Below are 17,504 nucleotides of genomic sequence, written 5' to 3' on the forward strand. Positions count from 1 at the left end.
AAAATTAACTCACAACTACATTGTATAAGAAGTCTTTGTTTATGTAAAATATCATCACTTAAATATTCTAAAGTTTTCTCCACGCAAAGTCTACCTTTGGAAGATGATATGATAACAACAAAGTAACAAAAAGTCTTCTAAAATTGTATACAATACCGCAATACAAAGCTTCTATTACTTCATCCATGTATTCTTTATCGTCTTCAAGTAAGCTCATCGCATAGCACACGTCCTTGTAGGTGTCTAATGTGTGTGCCCTTTGATATTCCCTTACTCATAAGAACCAAATAATAATAAATAAAACATTTTTTAAATATTTGAAGTAAATAGAAGAAGGATATAACATCATGACATGGAGCTTATAAAAAAATGACATTGATTGGAGGATTGAAATTGTCAAATAAAATTTCAATGGGAAAGTGATAGTGAAAAGGTTATTTTTTGTATTGATATCATATTTAATATTAAAACCACCACCTTCAAGTTTTAAGGATTAATTTTAATTATTATCTAATTAATTATTCTATAAATAAAAGATTACGAATTCATCATTTAAAATATGGCCTATCAATTCCTTTTATGATGAATCCAAATTGCACAATTTTTTTTATCAATTTCCTTCTTTTTACTTTTAATTAATTTTAAATTACGGGTATACTTTGCACTTTTTATTATCATATTTTTGAATTCCATTTGCTTAAAGTTTTCAGTGCCATTTGCTTGCCCTTCATGGTGCGCTATGGATATCTTCAGTGCCTTCACTACCCGCATATTCCCTTCAACCCAAACCTTAACATCATTGAAGTTTGGCATGCAAAACACTATTTCTTTAAAGACATATTTTGAAGTTTCATTTCATAGAATGCAAGACAATATCTCAGCATTAAGAATAGCATTTCCATGAGGACATTCATATCAACATTAAACCTTAAATAGCATCCCCAAGTTTCAACAAAAGACACACCAGAAAAAAAAAAAAACAAAGTGTAATTCATCTCTTGAATTTGCAATGCCCAATAGTGTCATTAGGGGTGGAAATAGGTCAGGCGGCTCGTCAGGGGCCTATTGTTTGGCTCGTTAGAGGCTCGGCTCGGCTCGGCTCTTTTATTAAAAAGGCCAGGCTTAGGCTTTTTTAAAAGTTTGTTTAACTAAAAAGGTCAGACCCAAACTATTAAAAAAGCCTATTTGGCCTAACAGGCCGGCCAATTTATATATTATTTTTAATAATAATATAAATAAATATAATATAATAATATATTATTTGATTTTTTTAAACTGATGTATACTTTAGTATAAAAGAAAACCCTAAGTCCCTACCCTAACCTAGATTAGAAACGTTCCAGACATATTCAATGATACAGGTGTAGTTTTTGAAATGCAATGATACAGGTTTTTTTATTTGAAAAGAAAGTGCAATGATATATAAAAGGCTTATTAGCCCGCAAGCCAAATAGCCTTCTTTTGATAAAATTGTCTGTTAAATAGGCTTTTAAGCAGGCTTGTAGGCCAGGCCAGACTTTAGAAAAGGCCAGGCCAAGCCATAAAATTTGGCCTATTGATAGGCCACAGGTCAGGCTTGGGCCACGAAAAGATAATGCAGGCCAGGCCTAGACCGCACAAAGCTTGGCTCAGCTCGGCCTATTTCCACCCCTAAGTGTCATAAACCTTTGTACTTGGAGGAACACTAAATAAGAAGCAAATGGGTTCCTAAAAAAGACTTCCATGCTAAAGAGTATTTAGTTTACTACAATATACTTAACAGGGCAAGAGCTAAATACCATTAAATTGAAGATCAAAAAGATAAGTATAAAAGAAAGAAACCCTCACTTCTCATGTACCATCATTTAGGCGTTGTAGGATCCAAATCTGAAAATTAGAGATGCTAGAACAAATAAAAAAACATAACCCAAACCATCCAAAAGCAAAATCAACTGAATAATAATCAAATAGTTAAATACATTAAGTGGTTATACATCAAAGAAATAAGGGAATTGAAGTTCTATATAAGCTAAGAGAAGTAAAAATCCTAAACACACAAAAAATTATAACATATACTACTTTTTAATTTATATAAAATTAAAATTACATATACATTAAAACAGTGATTAGAAAGACTGATATTTATGAATATACCATGAAATCCCGCAAGAAACCCTAAAATGAACCCCTAAACCCTTCAAAAACACAAACAAATAATACCTGTAGATATTTGAGAGGAAATCTGTAGACAAATGGAGTAACATAAGGGGCACCGGTTTCAACCTCTCTTGTCATCTTAGATCAAATTGCTAGAGCTTAGAGCTATCTCAAATCACCAGAACAAATGCATATTAAAAGTAGTGATCAATAAAATGAAAAAAATAGACAAATTGGAGAATTACACATATAATGCTCTAATTTAATTTTATGAAGATTTCCTCTCATGGAGCAGTGATTGTCTTTTCACCTTCAATAGCTTCCAACTAAAATCTTAATCACCTGTATAACAGTGCAGGTCGTGGGATTCAAAATCACGAAATGGAATTCAAAATTGGAAAAAAAAAATGAGCAATGCAAGAGATCAGAGATGATCTCAACATGCATCCTATGATAAATCAATCATGGTTTGATACCTTAAGGCCATATATGTTTCTAATTAACATGTCCAGACTGTAGAACTTGAAGAATGAGTATGGAAATCATGCACTTAAATACTGATAGAATAAGAAATTTCAAAAGAAGAAAGGACACGCCAAAATATTCATAACACAAACAATATCAATGGCATTTAGAAGTTCTTATGAGAAAGCTAGGGGTAATGGAAATTTATAGAGATAATGGAGCTAGAATGAAACAACTCACCTCTTGAAATTACCTTCAAAAAGTTGAGAATCTTTAGCAGGTGAAACTACAACTATGAGACACCCATAATTATAGGATGTGTAACTCATTAATTATTATTTTTTATTTACAAAGACGACTCAAAGTTTGAGCCTTTGAAAAAACCAAAGTAAATACCTTAACACACACTATGTGAAGTGCACAAAAACTAATTTATATAATTGTAGAGTAAAAGGTGAGTGAAATAATATTTAATGTGCCCTATGGAATTCCATAACATATAGTAATATTTAAGTAATAATAAATCCATTTAAATTTATTGCAAAGTGAATAGTAAATGAATATAGGATGACATTGGTGGGAGGGGAAAGGTTGGTGTTTTTTTTAGTGAAATCACAATGTGCCCTATGGAATTCCATAACATATAATATTTATGTAATAATAAATCAATTTAAATTAATTGCAAGGTGAATTGTAAATATAATGGATATATGATGACATTGGTGGGAGGGGAAAGGTTAGTGGTTTTTTAGTGAAATCATATTTAATATTTAATCCATTCAATAAATGAAAACTAAGTATGTTTGCCCTATGAAATTCCATAACTAATAACATCTAAATAATAATAAGTCTATTTAAATAAATTGTAAGGATGGTTAAGATTAAAACTAATCAACGGTCATGATTGATTTCCTAGAGAATATTCTAGGAAATTACCTAAAAATCCATGGTAAAATATTCATTCATGAGTCATAGTCTATTGCATGACTATTTTACCCTCCTTGTTGCCAAACTTTACTTTTATATAATGTATAGATAGATAGATACGGTTTGAACATCTTAAATTGAGCTATTTTGGTTGCATAAATTTTCTCCGCTACTCGAGCTAGTTAAAATGAACTTTTGCCCAAACATCTTCTATTTTTATGGGGAAAAAATTGTTAGATTATGTTTTCTCTCCCGAAATTAGGAAATGTATGATAAAAGTTTATATGTTTGTCATTTATTTCTTAATCTTTTTACTTGTTGTATAATTTTTTTCCCACTATGTTCTTTTTTTTTTGAATTCCACTATGTTCTCTAAGTGAGTTAGTCCGCCAGCTGTTCAAAATGTTTGTTGACCCAACCCATATTACATGTGGCTTGACCCAACCCACCCGCCAACTCATATTATCACCCTTAATTATAAAAATTATTTAAAATTCATTATTTTCCATATATTTTTCACAACCAAGTTACTAAAAAAATTACGCATCATAACTTTTTACCTTTTGACCATACTAGTTATGCTCTGATACCATGTTGAAAACTCTATTCTATGAATCTCATTCTCATTGATTTTCAAAGTTATTGAATACAAGAGTGAATACAGTTTATATACTGAACACTCTAGCTCGTCAATCAAGCTAATCAAGCTTAACAAACTCTAACAAATGCAGTTATGACAACTCAGCATGACAGCTAAGCAAAACTAACTTTGACAGCTAGCATAACTAACTCTAAGGCTGACTATATACACCGTTAGCAGCTACTTAATAGTAGCTTCTACTACACGGTATGTGATGTACTCTAATAATAGTTAGACTTCATAAGCATCTACTCATATGTTCGATTTTTGGACAGCGTGTAACATTTGTTGGGAGAGGTCTCCTCACTTAAAGTGATTTCGAGTCTGGAGGGATTAGTCTCATAATTAATGGTTATAAGAACACCTTCCACAGTTAATTTTTTTTAGCTTTTTGTATACACTTTCACATGAAGGAATGGAGGAAGGAAGGAAGGTAAGTAAGAGGAAAGAAAAGAATGTGGAAGGAAAGTGTAATGGAGAAAAATGATATATTAATAAAATGACACAAATACTCTGAAAACATAATTTAAGGCATCATTTTGAAGGTTTTTTTACATAAAAGTATTTTTATATTTTAGTCTTACAATAGAAAAAAAGAGTTAAATAAAATAATTTCACTAATTTCATGAATTTCCTATGCTTTTCCTTCTGTCCCAAACAGAACATAGCTGAAAAACACACTACCAAGATACTGAAACAGTTGTTTGTGTTTCCTTCTTCTTCGCACTTGAATCTTCCACATTCTTCTTCTTCTTCTTCTTCTTCTCTGAATCGCGTTGCTTCTTCGTTTTCCATTCCAATTCCACACTCTCTGCATTCATCGCAATGGCGATTGCGTTCCTGTGGACACTGCAAAACCTCTGGCCATTCAGATTCGACGAACTCAAAGCTTCCAAACGAATCGTCAACAAACTCAACATCCCCGAACACACCAAGCAGTTCGTCTTCGCCGTTCACAACCCAGAAACCCAATCCATCATCTACATCCTCTCCGCCGTCAACCTCTCCGAGCGATCAGCCTCCGACGCGCAGTCCCTCATCAGGGAAATCAAACCCGACGCTGTTGTCGTTCAAGCGGGTCTCTCTCCGTTCTCGCAGATTCAAGAAGATGAAGGAGAAGGAAACGACGCCGTATTGGAGAATAACCCGGTACCCACTTCTTCCTTTGGTGTGATTAAACGCTGTTTTGTTGATAAGATTGGTAGGGATAAGTATGAGAGTGTTGCTGGGAATTTCGTGCTTAGGGAGATTTTTGGAACCAGTTTTCATGGTCCCTTATTGGCGGCGAAGAAAGCCGCTGACGATGTTGGATCATCTTTCATTGTCATTGACTCACCTTTAGGGAAATCTTGTTGGGGTGGTAGCAATAATGATAATGATAATAATAATAATGATGATGATGATGATGATAATGGTGGTGGTGAGAATTCTGGTAGATCCCATTTTCAAAGCCTTGTGAGTAGTTTGATTCCTCAGCAGCAAGGTGCTGCTATGAAGGTGAAGAGGTTTTGTCTCAATGATGAGGTTAGGATGCAGATGGTAAAGGCTTTATCTGGCTATAATGGTTCTCTTTTTCTTGGTAATGGGAATAAGGCTGGTTCGGTTTCGGAGGGTGGTTCTGTGGGAATTCAGCCAAAAGCTAGTTATGATTATGAAACTCCGGGTTTTGCTAAGTCTATCTATCCTTTACTTGAGGACTTGCATTATATTTTTTCTGATATTCCGTCGATGGGACAGGCGCTAGCGCATGTGCAGAAGATGCTGTTGGATGTGAACAGAGGGGAGGTTCTTGACAACAGAACTGTTTCTGAGGTTTATACTTTCCGGGTAGCGGTTGAAGGGCTTAGAGTAGCTCTGAATAATAGGGGGTTACAGCCAATTAGCGGTCCCAAGTGGAGGAAGATTGAGTTCTCGGAGCTTCCATTTGACGACAAGTCACAAGTGCTGTTTGCACAGGCCATACGTAGCCAGACGGATAAGTTTAAGACCGTTGTGGCTGTAGTGGATGCTAGTGCTTTAGCAGGTCTTAGGAAGCACTGGGATACTCCTCTTCCTGGAGAAGTGAAAGAGCTAGTTGGGCAGCTGATCACAAATTCTGAAGATGAAGGGGATGTTGTAAATCAAAGCGACAGGAAGGGGTTGTTAGCAGGTAAACCTGTGGTGGCAGTTGGGGCTGGTGCAACAGCAGTTCTAGGAGCTTCATCTCTGACCAAAGGAGTCCCTGCATCAACACTGTTGAAGGTTGTTACTTTCAAAACTCCAGCTTCACTCAAGATCGTTCTCAGCCAGATGCAGAGAGCAATGGCTTTTGCTTTTGGCCCATCTAAAGTTGTGGCTCCAGGATTTGCAACTTCTGGAATCAAAACCTCTGGTGTCCTGAAGACAGCTGTATCTACTGAAAAGATTCGAGCCGTTACTCACAGTGTTATAGCCTCTGCTGAAAAAACCAGTATTTCAGCTATGAGGACAACGTTCTATGAAATAATGAGGAAGCGAAAAGTCCGGCCCATTGGGTTCTTGCCTTGGGCTACATTTGCAGGCAGCGTTGGAACTTGCACAGGCTTGCTTTTGTGTGGTGATGGGATTGAGTGCGCTATTGAATCTCTCCCTGCAGCCCCCTCAATTGCCAGTTTGGGTCGTGGAATTCAACATCTACGCGAGGCATCACAAGCAGTGATGAAAACAGAAGGAACTAGAATCCAAGGATCAATAGAATCTCTTGTAAACAGAATAAAGAAGGCAAGGGATCAATAGATAAACAGTATAATTCTTGTTGCTGTACAGTCATAAATAGATGATAACCTGATTGGTTATAGCTCAGGAAACTCTTCTGTACATATATTCACATTTTTTTAATCGTAGTTGCTGTTCTTTTGGCTAGAACCTAAAATCTGGGGCCTTTAGTAATTGTCAGAATAACATTTGAATTGATTTTGTGATCATTAATTCCCCCAATTACGCTTTCATGCTGTATTACCAAAAAGCCACAAGAATGTGAGGTATTGATGGGTTCCAATGCTGATTTCTACTGAGCAGACACTCGGAAAAACAGTGTTTAGGATTGATCCATCAGTCAAAGCAGAAGTAGAGGCAAAGAATATACACCAATATGGTGAAAAAAAATTAGTAGAAACAAATTCCCAAATTGTTGCTTTCTATCCATGTAGCATCATTTTCTTTTCCTGCACTCTCCTTGAAGTGTTGTCATTCTGAGTTTAAAAACTTATAAGCTAGACAGTAGAACTTTCTTTTGCCATAGATGAAGAAACATGGAGGAGATCGGCTGCAGCTGGTTTGAGTGGTTTTCACCTCTGAATGGTGAAACTGGAAGGGAATGTCCCATGATTTGTCCTGAGAACCTAGAAGAGTAAGATTGATGAGTTCTTGAAGAGGAAGCTCCCACCAGAAGGTGGCCTGTGTTGAAGTAGTCTATTGGTGTTACTGTTGAAAACCATTGATGCCTAGTTGTTGTGGCTGCCTTGTTGAATGGACTAGCTTGTTTATCATCACCATGGGTATGATGAACTAACCCATTGGGGCTTGTGGTGGTGGGAACTGTCAATGTGCTGCCAATTCCACCAGTGAGAAGCTCAGCGAAAGAAGCAGTTTCGAACATATGGTTGACCTTGTGGTGATGATGTGCAATGCTTGACTCGTTCTCTTTCTCCTTTCCTGCTATTTCCCTGGCCCTCTCCCTTGCCTAACTTGTTCTCTTATTTTCATGAGAAGTGAATTTGGGTCCATGGAAGAGTGAAGTGGCACAAGTTGCTCTAGCACCATGTCCTGGAAGTGATTCTCCTGAGCGTTGTTGTGCTGGCTGCAAACAGGATCAACAGCCGGGACATTCTACGTGATTTTGACTTTACTGAGGTGGTTGGGACATCGCAAATAGGCATTGTTGGGCCGTAAGTACAAATGTACAATGATTCACATGCACCAACTTCTCAAATTGCTGATTTATTATTTATTTTCCTGTTGCCAATCTGATGATTATGTGACATTCAGGTATGTTGCCATAAATATCCTAGTAAGCATATCTTTGGTCTGTTGGGTTGAATTGAAGAATGTTCTGGTTCAACATGTTTTATCTGATTGCTATGTATGCTTTTATTGGATAATGGATGTCATTTCCTTCTTTCTTGTTTTTATGATAAAAGCATAAGAGTTATCAGCCAAAGAAGAGCTTTAGGATGTCATGATTTGTGTATCATTAAACAAGTTTCTGTTGGAACTTGAAAATATCTGGGGATAAAAGGTGAAAATGTTTATTACAGGTAAGCTGCATAATATTAAAGCTTCTAGGATTTTGAAGAGTCCCTTCAATTTATGTGATGTGAACTTTTTATTCATTATGACTTTGATTCTTTCTCAGGGAGTGCAGTCTTTCGTAGGGAGTGCACACAAAATCCAATTTTGGCAGTCTAAAACGACCAGAACTCATTTTTATTAGCAAGACAAGTAATTTGTGGTGATTTTTAAAAGAATGAAACAACAGAAGTTCCTAAGTTAAAAAAGACGAATTGTTAACCAACTGTTGCGGCTGACCTATATTCAAGTATTCAACTAACCCTGCTTTTGGTGAAATTGTGGTCAATTTGTCTAGTCAAATTATTAAGATATTCACAGTTTCACACAAGAGAATGAAACAGCAAAGGTTTTTCAAGGTGGCTGAGATAAGCATCCTCATATTTAGAAGCCTATGAAAATAGTTACACCATTTTCTTCTTGTATAAGGAAAAGGAGGGTATGATGATCACATGTACGTGGGGGCCAAGGAGGCCTAAAGCGCCCTTGAATATATATTAACAATTTCATATGCACAATATCTTATTGTAACTGTAGAATTGTAAGCGACTTATCATATTTTAAATACTACTATTGGTGGAGTATGTTAGATAACTCCATGTAACACTGTAAAATGTACCATTTTCCATCTTTTTCATTAAAAAATGACACTTCATTAAAAAATCATATTTTCTTTATTATTTTTGTAGACATGTTACTTTTAAATTTAATAGTAGACAAAAAAGGAGGGTTGGAAAGAGGCTCCTTTGCAAATGCTGATGGAGGGAGGCCACACATTTCTCAATGCTGATGTGTTTCAAGTCATTTTCATTTGCAAATGGCTTCAAAAGAAGATACCAGCATGACACGAAACTAATTGTAAGATTTTCTACTCACTCATTCAAAGCTTAAAATATCACAGCCATTGGTTGGTAGGGTCCTGATATTGATCCAATGACAGAGAACCACACCATGATATTCTTCAGTAGTTGCTGCATCGTGTCAAGGTAGTGGAATCTCGATCCACTGTAGTAAAAGGAATCTTATTAGCGTTTTCTTTACAAAAGCAAACCAACAATTATTCAAAATCTATTACCTAAATATCAATGAGATGATAAAACCAAGAGCAGCTACTAATTGGAGTGCGTGTCTGAATCAACGTTGTCATAATTGATTATGGATAAAATTGATTTCAGTAAAATTGAAATGGTAAAAGTTGAAGTGAGTTGAAAATGATTGATTTTTGAATCCATCTATGAAGAAAAGTGAATTTTTTAGGGTAATGGTGTGAAATCCTGTTGTAGAATCTCACAACTGATTATGTTCAAGCAGAAGTTACTCTCTCTAGTTTCTACGCAGAATTGATTTTGGAATTGAAATCAATTCTTTCAAACATCTATATTGCATTTAAAAGTGATTTTACTCATGAGAATTGAGGTTGTCCAACAGGAAACGTAGATACTGTGAATCTGGTCATATAAGGCAACTATTCTTACACCTAGTCATCAGGATTCTCCATGATATGTTTTTGGGTACATGGATTCTCCATGATAAAAAATATATTAAAATACATTAATATCATGCTTATGCAAAAATTTCCTCTCTATTATTATTATGTAGGAGAAAGTTAGCAATATATTTTAATTAGTTGTGATTAAAATGGTAGTTAAACTGCCCTGGTGAAAAGAAAGGCTATGATATTTTATTTCATCATAATTGCCTTCAAAGTTGACCAAAGATGAAAGACATGTATCTACCACCAGTTGCAGTGGTAGTTATATAAGATTCTACTTTCTTATTTAGAACCATCATCTGCAGATATTACTTTCTTGTCCTTATGGTGCCCCACAAACCTTCAATTCTCTTCACCAGGACCCCAACATATTCAAATCTCAAATAATGAATTCCATCTTACTTGGAGGCATAATAAAATTGCTTTTCCAAGCTCTTTGATCGGATGATCACACCCTTTACATCCATGGCCCATACTGATTTGTCCTTAGAGCAACCTACAAATCCTAATTTCTAGGAGTTTATGTTTTATATTGCTCTCTTATGATTATCCCTTGTTTAATCTGGTCTATGATCGAGCTCAATGGCGTAGTGTGATCCATATAACCGACCTCACTTAGTGGGATAGGGCTTTTGTTGTTGTTGTTGTATCAGGGTCCCCATGCCACTATGTCAGTGTTCCATTTGATATATGGCATCTGGGTCCTATTCCCTGTGAGCTTATGTGCAGCTGTGGATTGTGCTTCATGCTGTCCATATCATTTTTTCCAACAAAGGAATCAGAGATTTGAGCAGAAAACTGATAGGTTTTGGAAATTCAGTGAACAAGATGAGAGATGGGTTGAAGTGAAACTTCCTTGTGATCTGGTGAATTGTGTTACTAGTGAAGGTAGTAAAGTGAACACCAGAGAGGAAAGCTTGGACCAAGAACATGAATTGGATGAGAAAATCAATAAGGATGGTAAAATAGGAGTGGAGGAGGAGGAGCACTTGGATGTGGTTCTACCTCTAAGAAAGAGAATTTCCTTGACCAAAATGTCTGAGACATCTATCTGGGTCACTGGTGAAAGTGGGTCTATCTATGAGAGGTTTTGGAATGGACTAGAATGGGTGATTGCCCCTCATGACTTACCAATATCAGAAGGAAGAGCAATTGCAGTTTTCATCATCAATCAGATCATTCTTGCTCTATCTGAAACAGGAAATCTGTATCAGGTTACTAGAATCAGTTCTTCTCAAGATTATTCCATTTCACTGAGAATAATAATATCCACTCTTCTTTTCCAATACATGTAAAACAAAACATCCACATAGCCTGGCAAGCTGGCATGTAGTTTAGTAGCATGTTTATATCAGCTTATCTTTCTTCAGAATCAATTCTGAAAGTCAGAAGCTACTGACGTAAGCTTCTCTCCAAAATCGATTCTGGTTTTAGAATCAATTATACAAAAATGTACAGACATGCACAAGTCCTAGTCACTAACTTGATTTGATTCTTCACTTGGTTCCATCCCCCCATTAAAGAATTGGTATTCTGCAAGTTGTTGGAAGTGCAACTGCAATCAATAATGCCTTTCTCCTTGATTTTGACTAATTTTCTTTTTGTCTAGCAGATGCATGTGCAGCTTGGTGAAACCTCACAAGCAGTTTGGGTTGAATTCACACCTAGACTCCATCAAATCTCAGATAATGATCAGGAGAAAAATTCTTTGATACTAATGAAGTCAGGCATTGTGTCAGATGATGGCAAGTGAGTAGCCATTGAAATTTTAGTTTCTGAGATTAAACATATATAATCTAAGACAAGGATGTTTTTGAATTCCATCACGGCTGAAACGGATTAGTATCCTCTCATGTCAGATAGCAATGTCAAGGGAAACATTGTGTCTATCTCTCTCCATAAATTTTCAAAGGGTCCCACTTATTTAATACATATATAGAGAGAGATAGACATAAATTTCATGAGGAAATTGCCACATGAGACGATCTTGATCCCTGCCGAAACCTATCAAACTCTCATAGTGTCTCATTTGTGTTGTTGCATTGTGGACAGGAGAGCTTATTTCTGTACAAAGAATGGGACACTGGTAGAACTTGCTGTGGTTGAGCCTCCAAGGTAAAACTCAAGTTTTGGAGCAAATATTCATACTCAAGTTCTATCCTAAGCTAGTATTACCAAAATTTTGGTCCTATTTTGTCATATATAGAACAGATGGACAAATCATGGCCAACCAGCTGGAGCAAATGTAGCAGCAATAGCTGATGTTGCTTCTACAAGAGAAGTAGTATACACCATAAGGTGTGTGACTTGTTTGTGTTGTCACTAATATGTACCAAACATCATTTTTCACCTTTATGGAGCCTCACAAGTTTAACTGTATATGTTGTGATGTAGTTCTGCTGGGGATCTTTATGAATATGATGGAAAATCAAAACCATCATGGAAGAAGCACATATGGCAAGAAAAAGTGGCACATGCCCCTTTGGTACCATCTAAAGGGTGCACTTTACATGGATTAAGTGGTGATCATTTGGAATCTCTGTTTCTTTTAACCAAGGTACTGTAAATAAAAATGTTCTATCAATATCTATCATTGACAGAATATGACTGCATGACAGTTTTATGCCTTCAGTGAAGGTAAGTAATTAAGCAGCTACTGGTGAATGATGACTCATAAAATTTATAGTCCCATGAAATTTTTTCAAATGAGTTTTGGATACTTGTTGTGGGGCGGGGGGTGCAAACGGATGTTAACGCCCAATTCAAGACTAACACGAACAAAACTCTTCTTATGGATTGAGATAAAAGTCTATTCTTGTTGTACTCAACTGGTATCCAAACACACTAAGTGATTAAGAGAGAAACTAGATTTTTGCTTAAATTAATAGTAGTCAAACCATGATATCAAATGGCAAACTTTTCAAGAATTAAATGAAATGATCAAATCACTCAATTCTTGAGGATGTGTAATTTGGCATAAATAGAATTTCATCTTAATGGAATTATCTGAGCTTGGATACTATTTGTTCAAAAATATTTGATAATTATACAGGAAGGAGCTTTGGTGGAGAGAAGATTGCATCAAAGGAAGTGGAAATGGGTAGTCCATGGCAGGCCCCAACATCAAACTTTGACCTCTATTACACCAGCTTTGCTAGATGAATCAAGTGAAAGTTTCATTTCTTTATTCTTCACTACTTCATCTGGATCTGTTTTTGAATATCATATACCAAAACAATCTGGAGGTCAGTCATATCATTATATACAAGCTGTGTCTGCTTAACTTTATCCATGATTGATACTTTGCTTCTATAATGATGTGAAGAAAACCTTGAAAGATTATTGCAATTTATATACAAGCTGTAGAAAGTTCTAAAGGAGGAGTAAGATACATAAAAATATCTCTCATGATTCAAATTATTCATCAAACTCGGCCTATGCTTATGCATAGCCGGTCTTAAGCTTGGATAAGGGAGAAATGTCGTGTTAGGCCTAAAATTAGTCGTATCTTTATTCTTTAATACGGATCAAGTGATCCATTTAATGGACCTCACTTAGTGAGATAAATCTTCCGTTGTCGTCATCGTCATTCAAACTATTCATCACATTATAGGCACTGAATTCTCACATGAACTCAGGTACAATTCAAAACAATCAAACTCCAGGAGCATGGGGAAGTCATCAGCACCCCTTACACGCGAAAGCAGCTAGAGGGAAACCTGGCTTACCATTACAAGTTGGTAGGATACTGTTTGCACTAGATGATGGTAGACTTGCAGAGTTACATCTAGTAGGACTAGGAGGTGAAAGTTCAGGACCAGTCCCACCACAAAACTTTAGAAGGAAGGCATCAATGAAGTATGTTTGGTCCATATTAGATGCCCCAGAGAGTGAAGGGTGGAATGCAGAATATTGCACAGAAGAACGCGGCCCCCGGAATTGTATGACAGGTATAAAAGATGAGTCAAAGGATTCAGGAATGAGTTCTGTAACAGGTAGAAGAAAACAAAGCCAAGAACATCATTACTACTTATCTCTCGGCAAAGGCAGTGAACTAATAAATTCTGCTGAAGAAAACAATCTGCCGGATGATTGGATTAGTTGTAACTTTCGCTTGCGTTTGATGTATGAAGGAAAGTCATTTTTCTTAGTAACAAGTGATGGTTTGATTTTTGAACATGTTTGCATTGAGAGTGTATGGGTATGGCTGAAGCATGATAGCTCTACAACTATGAATGGTGTTGTTGGGAGCTATAATGGGAGTTTATTCATGGTTGATACATTTGGGAGTGTGCTTCTTAGAGAATGGAGTGGCCATGATATAGCATGGAGGAATTGCACTGCTATGAGAAAAGGAAGAAATGTTGTTGGAGGTCAACCATGGGATAGATTACCAGGTACTGCTAGGAGGGTTACAAGTACAACTGATGATTCACTCTTCTTTGTGAGCAAAAGTGGAAGATTACTGCAATTCATGGTAGGTAAACAGTAACAAAGTTACGCATAATAAGAAAACTAAAAACGCATTTCTGAGAATAAATTGTTTTGCCATCAAATACAGCTATGCACTGGAGAAGTTAATATTTACATGTTCTGCACAGGTTTACATGAAGAAATTTAAATGGAAGGACTGTGGAAACCCTCCCAATGTTAAAGTTGCATGCATTGTTGACCAGGAATTGTTCAGGGAGAATATAGTCTTTGTCACTGGAAGAAATGGTCGCCTATACCAGTACAACAAAGTGACTAATTTGTGGCATGAGCATGAAAAATCTCAGCATTTGGTTCTATCACAGTTTCCTGGAACAGTTATAAGACCATTGTCAAAAGCACTCTCTGGCTCTCTCTTCATGCTTTCAAGAGAAGGTAGTCTTATTGAGTACCACTGGAATACATGGTATGGATCATGGAACTGGGTGGAACATGGAACTCCCTATAGAGGTGTAGCACTGGTTGGTTCACCTGGTCCTAACTTTGGAGGGAATCAACTACTTTTGATTGGTTCAGATGGAAAAGTGTACCTAAGATACATGGACAAAAATGCATGGAAGTGGAAGGATTGTGGTTTCCCCTCTATGGGAAACGAAATGGTTGAATCAGATAGAGAAAGAGGATTCACTGAGGAGAAAGGAGGTTGGGTTGGCGCAGATTTTGCATCTGGGTTGAAAAAGGACCAGGAAAACCTTGCCGAACTAGTCTTTAAATGTGACCCTAAGGTAAATATTAGTCTAAAGTTACAAGTTCATTAGAAATGACATGTATTTTGAAATAAAAAAGTGACAATAATAATGTTTCATGGACACCCAGCATACACCCCAAAAGATTACATTTCAGAAACCAAATTTCATAATGTGATCCGGAAACTGTAATTTTTGAAACCTGGTAGAACTTGCGTAGAACTCTGTAATTTTTTTTGGGGTGTCGGTTGGGTGTCCGCAGTGTGCAGGTGTCAACGAATAATTTCTGACATAGAATTGATTTTGAATCTTATACGACGCAGGTGGCATCTACAAGACCAATTCCATTTTCTGAGGATTCTGCCATATTTGAGCTCAGAGATGGCAGGGTAAGAACCTTAGTTCACTGGCATTTCCAATTATCTGTTAGAAAATCATAATATGACAACATAATCCATTCTTATATTTGGAAGAAAAACTTGGATGATGTGTGTGATCACCTGGTTTCAGATATCAAATATTAATCTTTTACTCAATCTCAAGTGAACTTAAATTTAATTAAATCTTGTTAAATGATTCCCTTTGCTGTCCATGCAATAAACATTAAGGTGTATGTATCTCAAATTCACATTTGTCAATCTTCTTTCATCATTGTCTGCTGAAGCTTCCCCTATAGGCAGCAATAATAGATAATAGTAACACTATAACGATAACTTGAAAAGTTCTTTCCCGCAATGTAGTTGGATTACTAGAGTTTCAACTCTTTTGCCAATGATCTTTTCATATTGCTGATTTCTAATTCAAACTCTACCAAAAGCAAAGATGCTAAAGAGTGAATCGTCGCTTAGCTCCTTCAAAGATATGGGGTCGGTCAACTTAATCCTTGAAAGATGAAAAATAGGCAAAATAGTCTTTGGAAGGTGAAAAACAGTCACTTTAACCCTTGAAAGATGAAAATCAAGATAAATGTAATCCTTGGAAAATGAATATTATCCATTGTTGTTTTCTGTTAACTTTCAGAGACTATTTTACTTATTTTCTTAGTAGGGGAATGAAAATGACTGACCCTATATTTTTCAGGGACCAAGACTATTCATGTATTGTGGGGTAGTGCTAAATTTATTTACTAAACAAAAATATGGCTGACACTTCCTCTTATATATGGCAGTTGGCAGAAATAAAACTCATAGAGGAGACAAAATGGGTCTGGTCACGGATCATTGGCACTCCAAACAGTTTATGCTTAGAGAATTATTGGATTACAGTAGCAGCAGCATCTTCATAAGATTGTCTACAACCTCTCATATGAGAATGATTAGCCAGTAGCACTTGATGTACATTGTAGTGACATTATTATGCTAACAAAGAAGAAAGAAAGGAAGGTCCAAGTTACCAACTCCAAGCTTATCTCCTTCAGAATCTGTGGAGCATTTGTGGAGAAGCTATGTCTTGTAGCTTATAAAATCAAGTGATTCTGCCACATTCTAACGCAAAACCAAACAAACACGAAATTGACAAATGACAATGTTTAGGTAAGCCTTGAGGAGATGAGTTGTGTATTTACTTGTAACATAGATGTAAATAATATAAAAACAGGTTGAGGCTGTGGGCTACAGCATCACAGCATGAACGAGATTATGCCTCAGATAATTCCTTTATAGTGTAGATAAGCCCTTTATAGTGTAGATAATAAGGTTCACTACTTTAGTCTTTATTTTGTTTTTTTAGTAATTAGCTTTACCAATTTACCTTTTCTAGACAATAAGGATGTTATGGCTTTCCATCATAATCTTTTCTTTATTTCTACATCAGTTGTCTTAAGGAGCTAATTTGACTTAGATCGGTGTCCGTTTAGGATTTAGAGTTTAGAATTTATAATTTTGGCTAACTATATACACCTTTAAGGCCTATACATACAAAAAGGACCTTTACGATTGAAAAAAATCAATTGTTTTGTCAAAACAAAAGAATTTAAAATTCAATGAATTTAATTTTTTTTTAGAATAAGATAGTTTACAAAGATAAGAAGTTTAATGAATTCAACTCAATTTTTCAACATTTGAAATTTATTGAAATTCTAGAATCCATCATCCAAGAAGTACTTACAAAATTGAGTGGAATTACTTTTAATTTTTAAATATAGCTACATTTTATGAATAAAGAATTTATAACATATTTAGATTCATAATTAACCCTTTGTTAATTAAATCTTCTCCAACAAAAAATTATATATTTAATTTTTTTCAAAATCACTTTTCTATCCACCATAAAAATTTATTAACAACATGTTTAGTATATGCTTGATTTTCCTTAAATAAAGTTTCGGCCTCGTGAACGGGAAAAATAATCACACTAGGAGAGT

The 17,504-nt window shown here is 35.8% G+C and overlaps 2 protein-coding genes across 3 annotated transcripts; both read left to right on the forward strand.

Annotated features, from left to right (window-relative positions):
- The first annotated feature begins 4,993 nt into the window (after positions 1 to 4,993).
- Positions 4,994 to 6,922, forward strand: LOC130745083 (uncharacterized). Its single transcript, XM_057597228.1, has one exon. The coding sequence runs from the start codon at positions 4,994 to 4,996 to the stop codon at positions 6,920 to 6,922; it is 1,929 nt and encodes a 642-aa protein (XP_057453211.1).
- A 2,240-nt stretch (positions 6,923 to 9,162) lies between these two features.
- On the forward strand, positions 9,163 to 16,948 carry LOC130747755 (uncharacterized). Of its 2 annotated transcripts, none has more exons than XM_057600775.1 (10): positions 9,163 to 9,331; positions 11,578 to 11,714; positions 12,018 to 12,080; positions 12,177 to 12,263; positions 12,360 to 12,522; positions 13,018 to 13,210; positions 13,604 to 14,442; positions 14,567 to 15,181; positions 15,466 to 15,531; positions 16,311 to 16,948. In XM_057600775.1, the coding sequence occupies exons 1-10, from the start codon at positions 9,257 to 9,259 to the stop codon at positions 16,425 to 16,427; spliced, it is 2,355 nt and encodes a 784-aa protein (XP_057456758.1). In that variant the 5' UTR covers positions 9,163 to 9,256; the 3' UTR covers positions 16,428 to 16,948. The 2 variants fall into 2 exon arrangements, with proteins under 2 accessions (XP_057456758.1, XP_057456757.1); XM_057600774.1 differs by lacking the exon at positions 9,163 to 9,331 and adding an exon at positions 10,253 to 11,179.
- The last annotated feature ends 556 nt before the right edge of the window (positions 16,949 to 17,504 follow it).

The sequence above is a fragment of the Lotus japonicus genome, chromosome 3 (genome assembly GCF_012489685.1).
Source record: "Lotus japonicus ecotype B-129 chromosome 3, LjGifu_v1.2".
In the NCBI taxonomy this organism is placed as follows: domain Eukaryota; kingdom Viridiplantae; phylum Streptophyta; class Magnoliopsida; order Fabales; family Fabaceae; genus Lotus; species Lotus japonicus.

Excerpts from the sequence above, each read along its gene's own strand:
- LOC130745083 (XM_057597228.1), top strand. The coding sequence starts at position 4,994 with ATGGCGATTGCGTTCCTGTGGACACTGCAAAACCTCTGGCCATTCAGA.
- LOC130747755 (XM_057600774.1), top strand. The coding sequence starts at position 10,634 with ATGTCAGTGTTCCATTTGATATATGGCATCTGGGTCCTATTCCCTGTG. Across the intron at positions 13,211-13,603 it reads TATACCAAAACAATCTGGAG|GTACAATTCAAAACAATCAA; the intron begins GTCAGTCATATC and ends ACATGAACTCAG. Across the intron at positions 14,443-14,566 it reads GAAGATTACTGCAATTCATG|GTTTACATGAAGAAATTTAA; the intron begins GTAGGTAAACAG and ends TGTTCTGCACAG.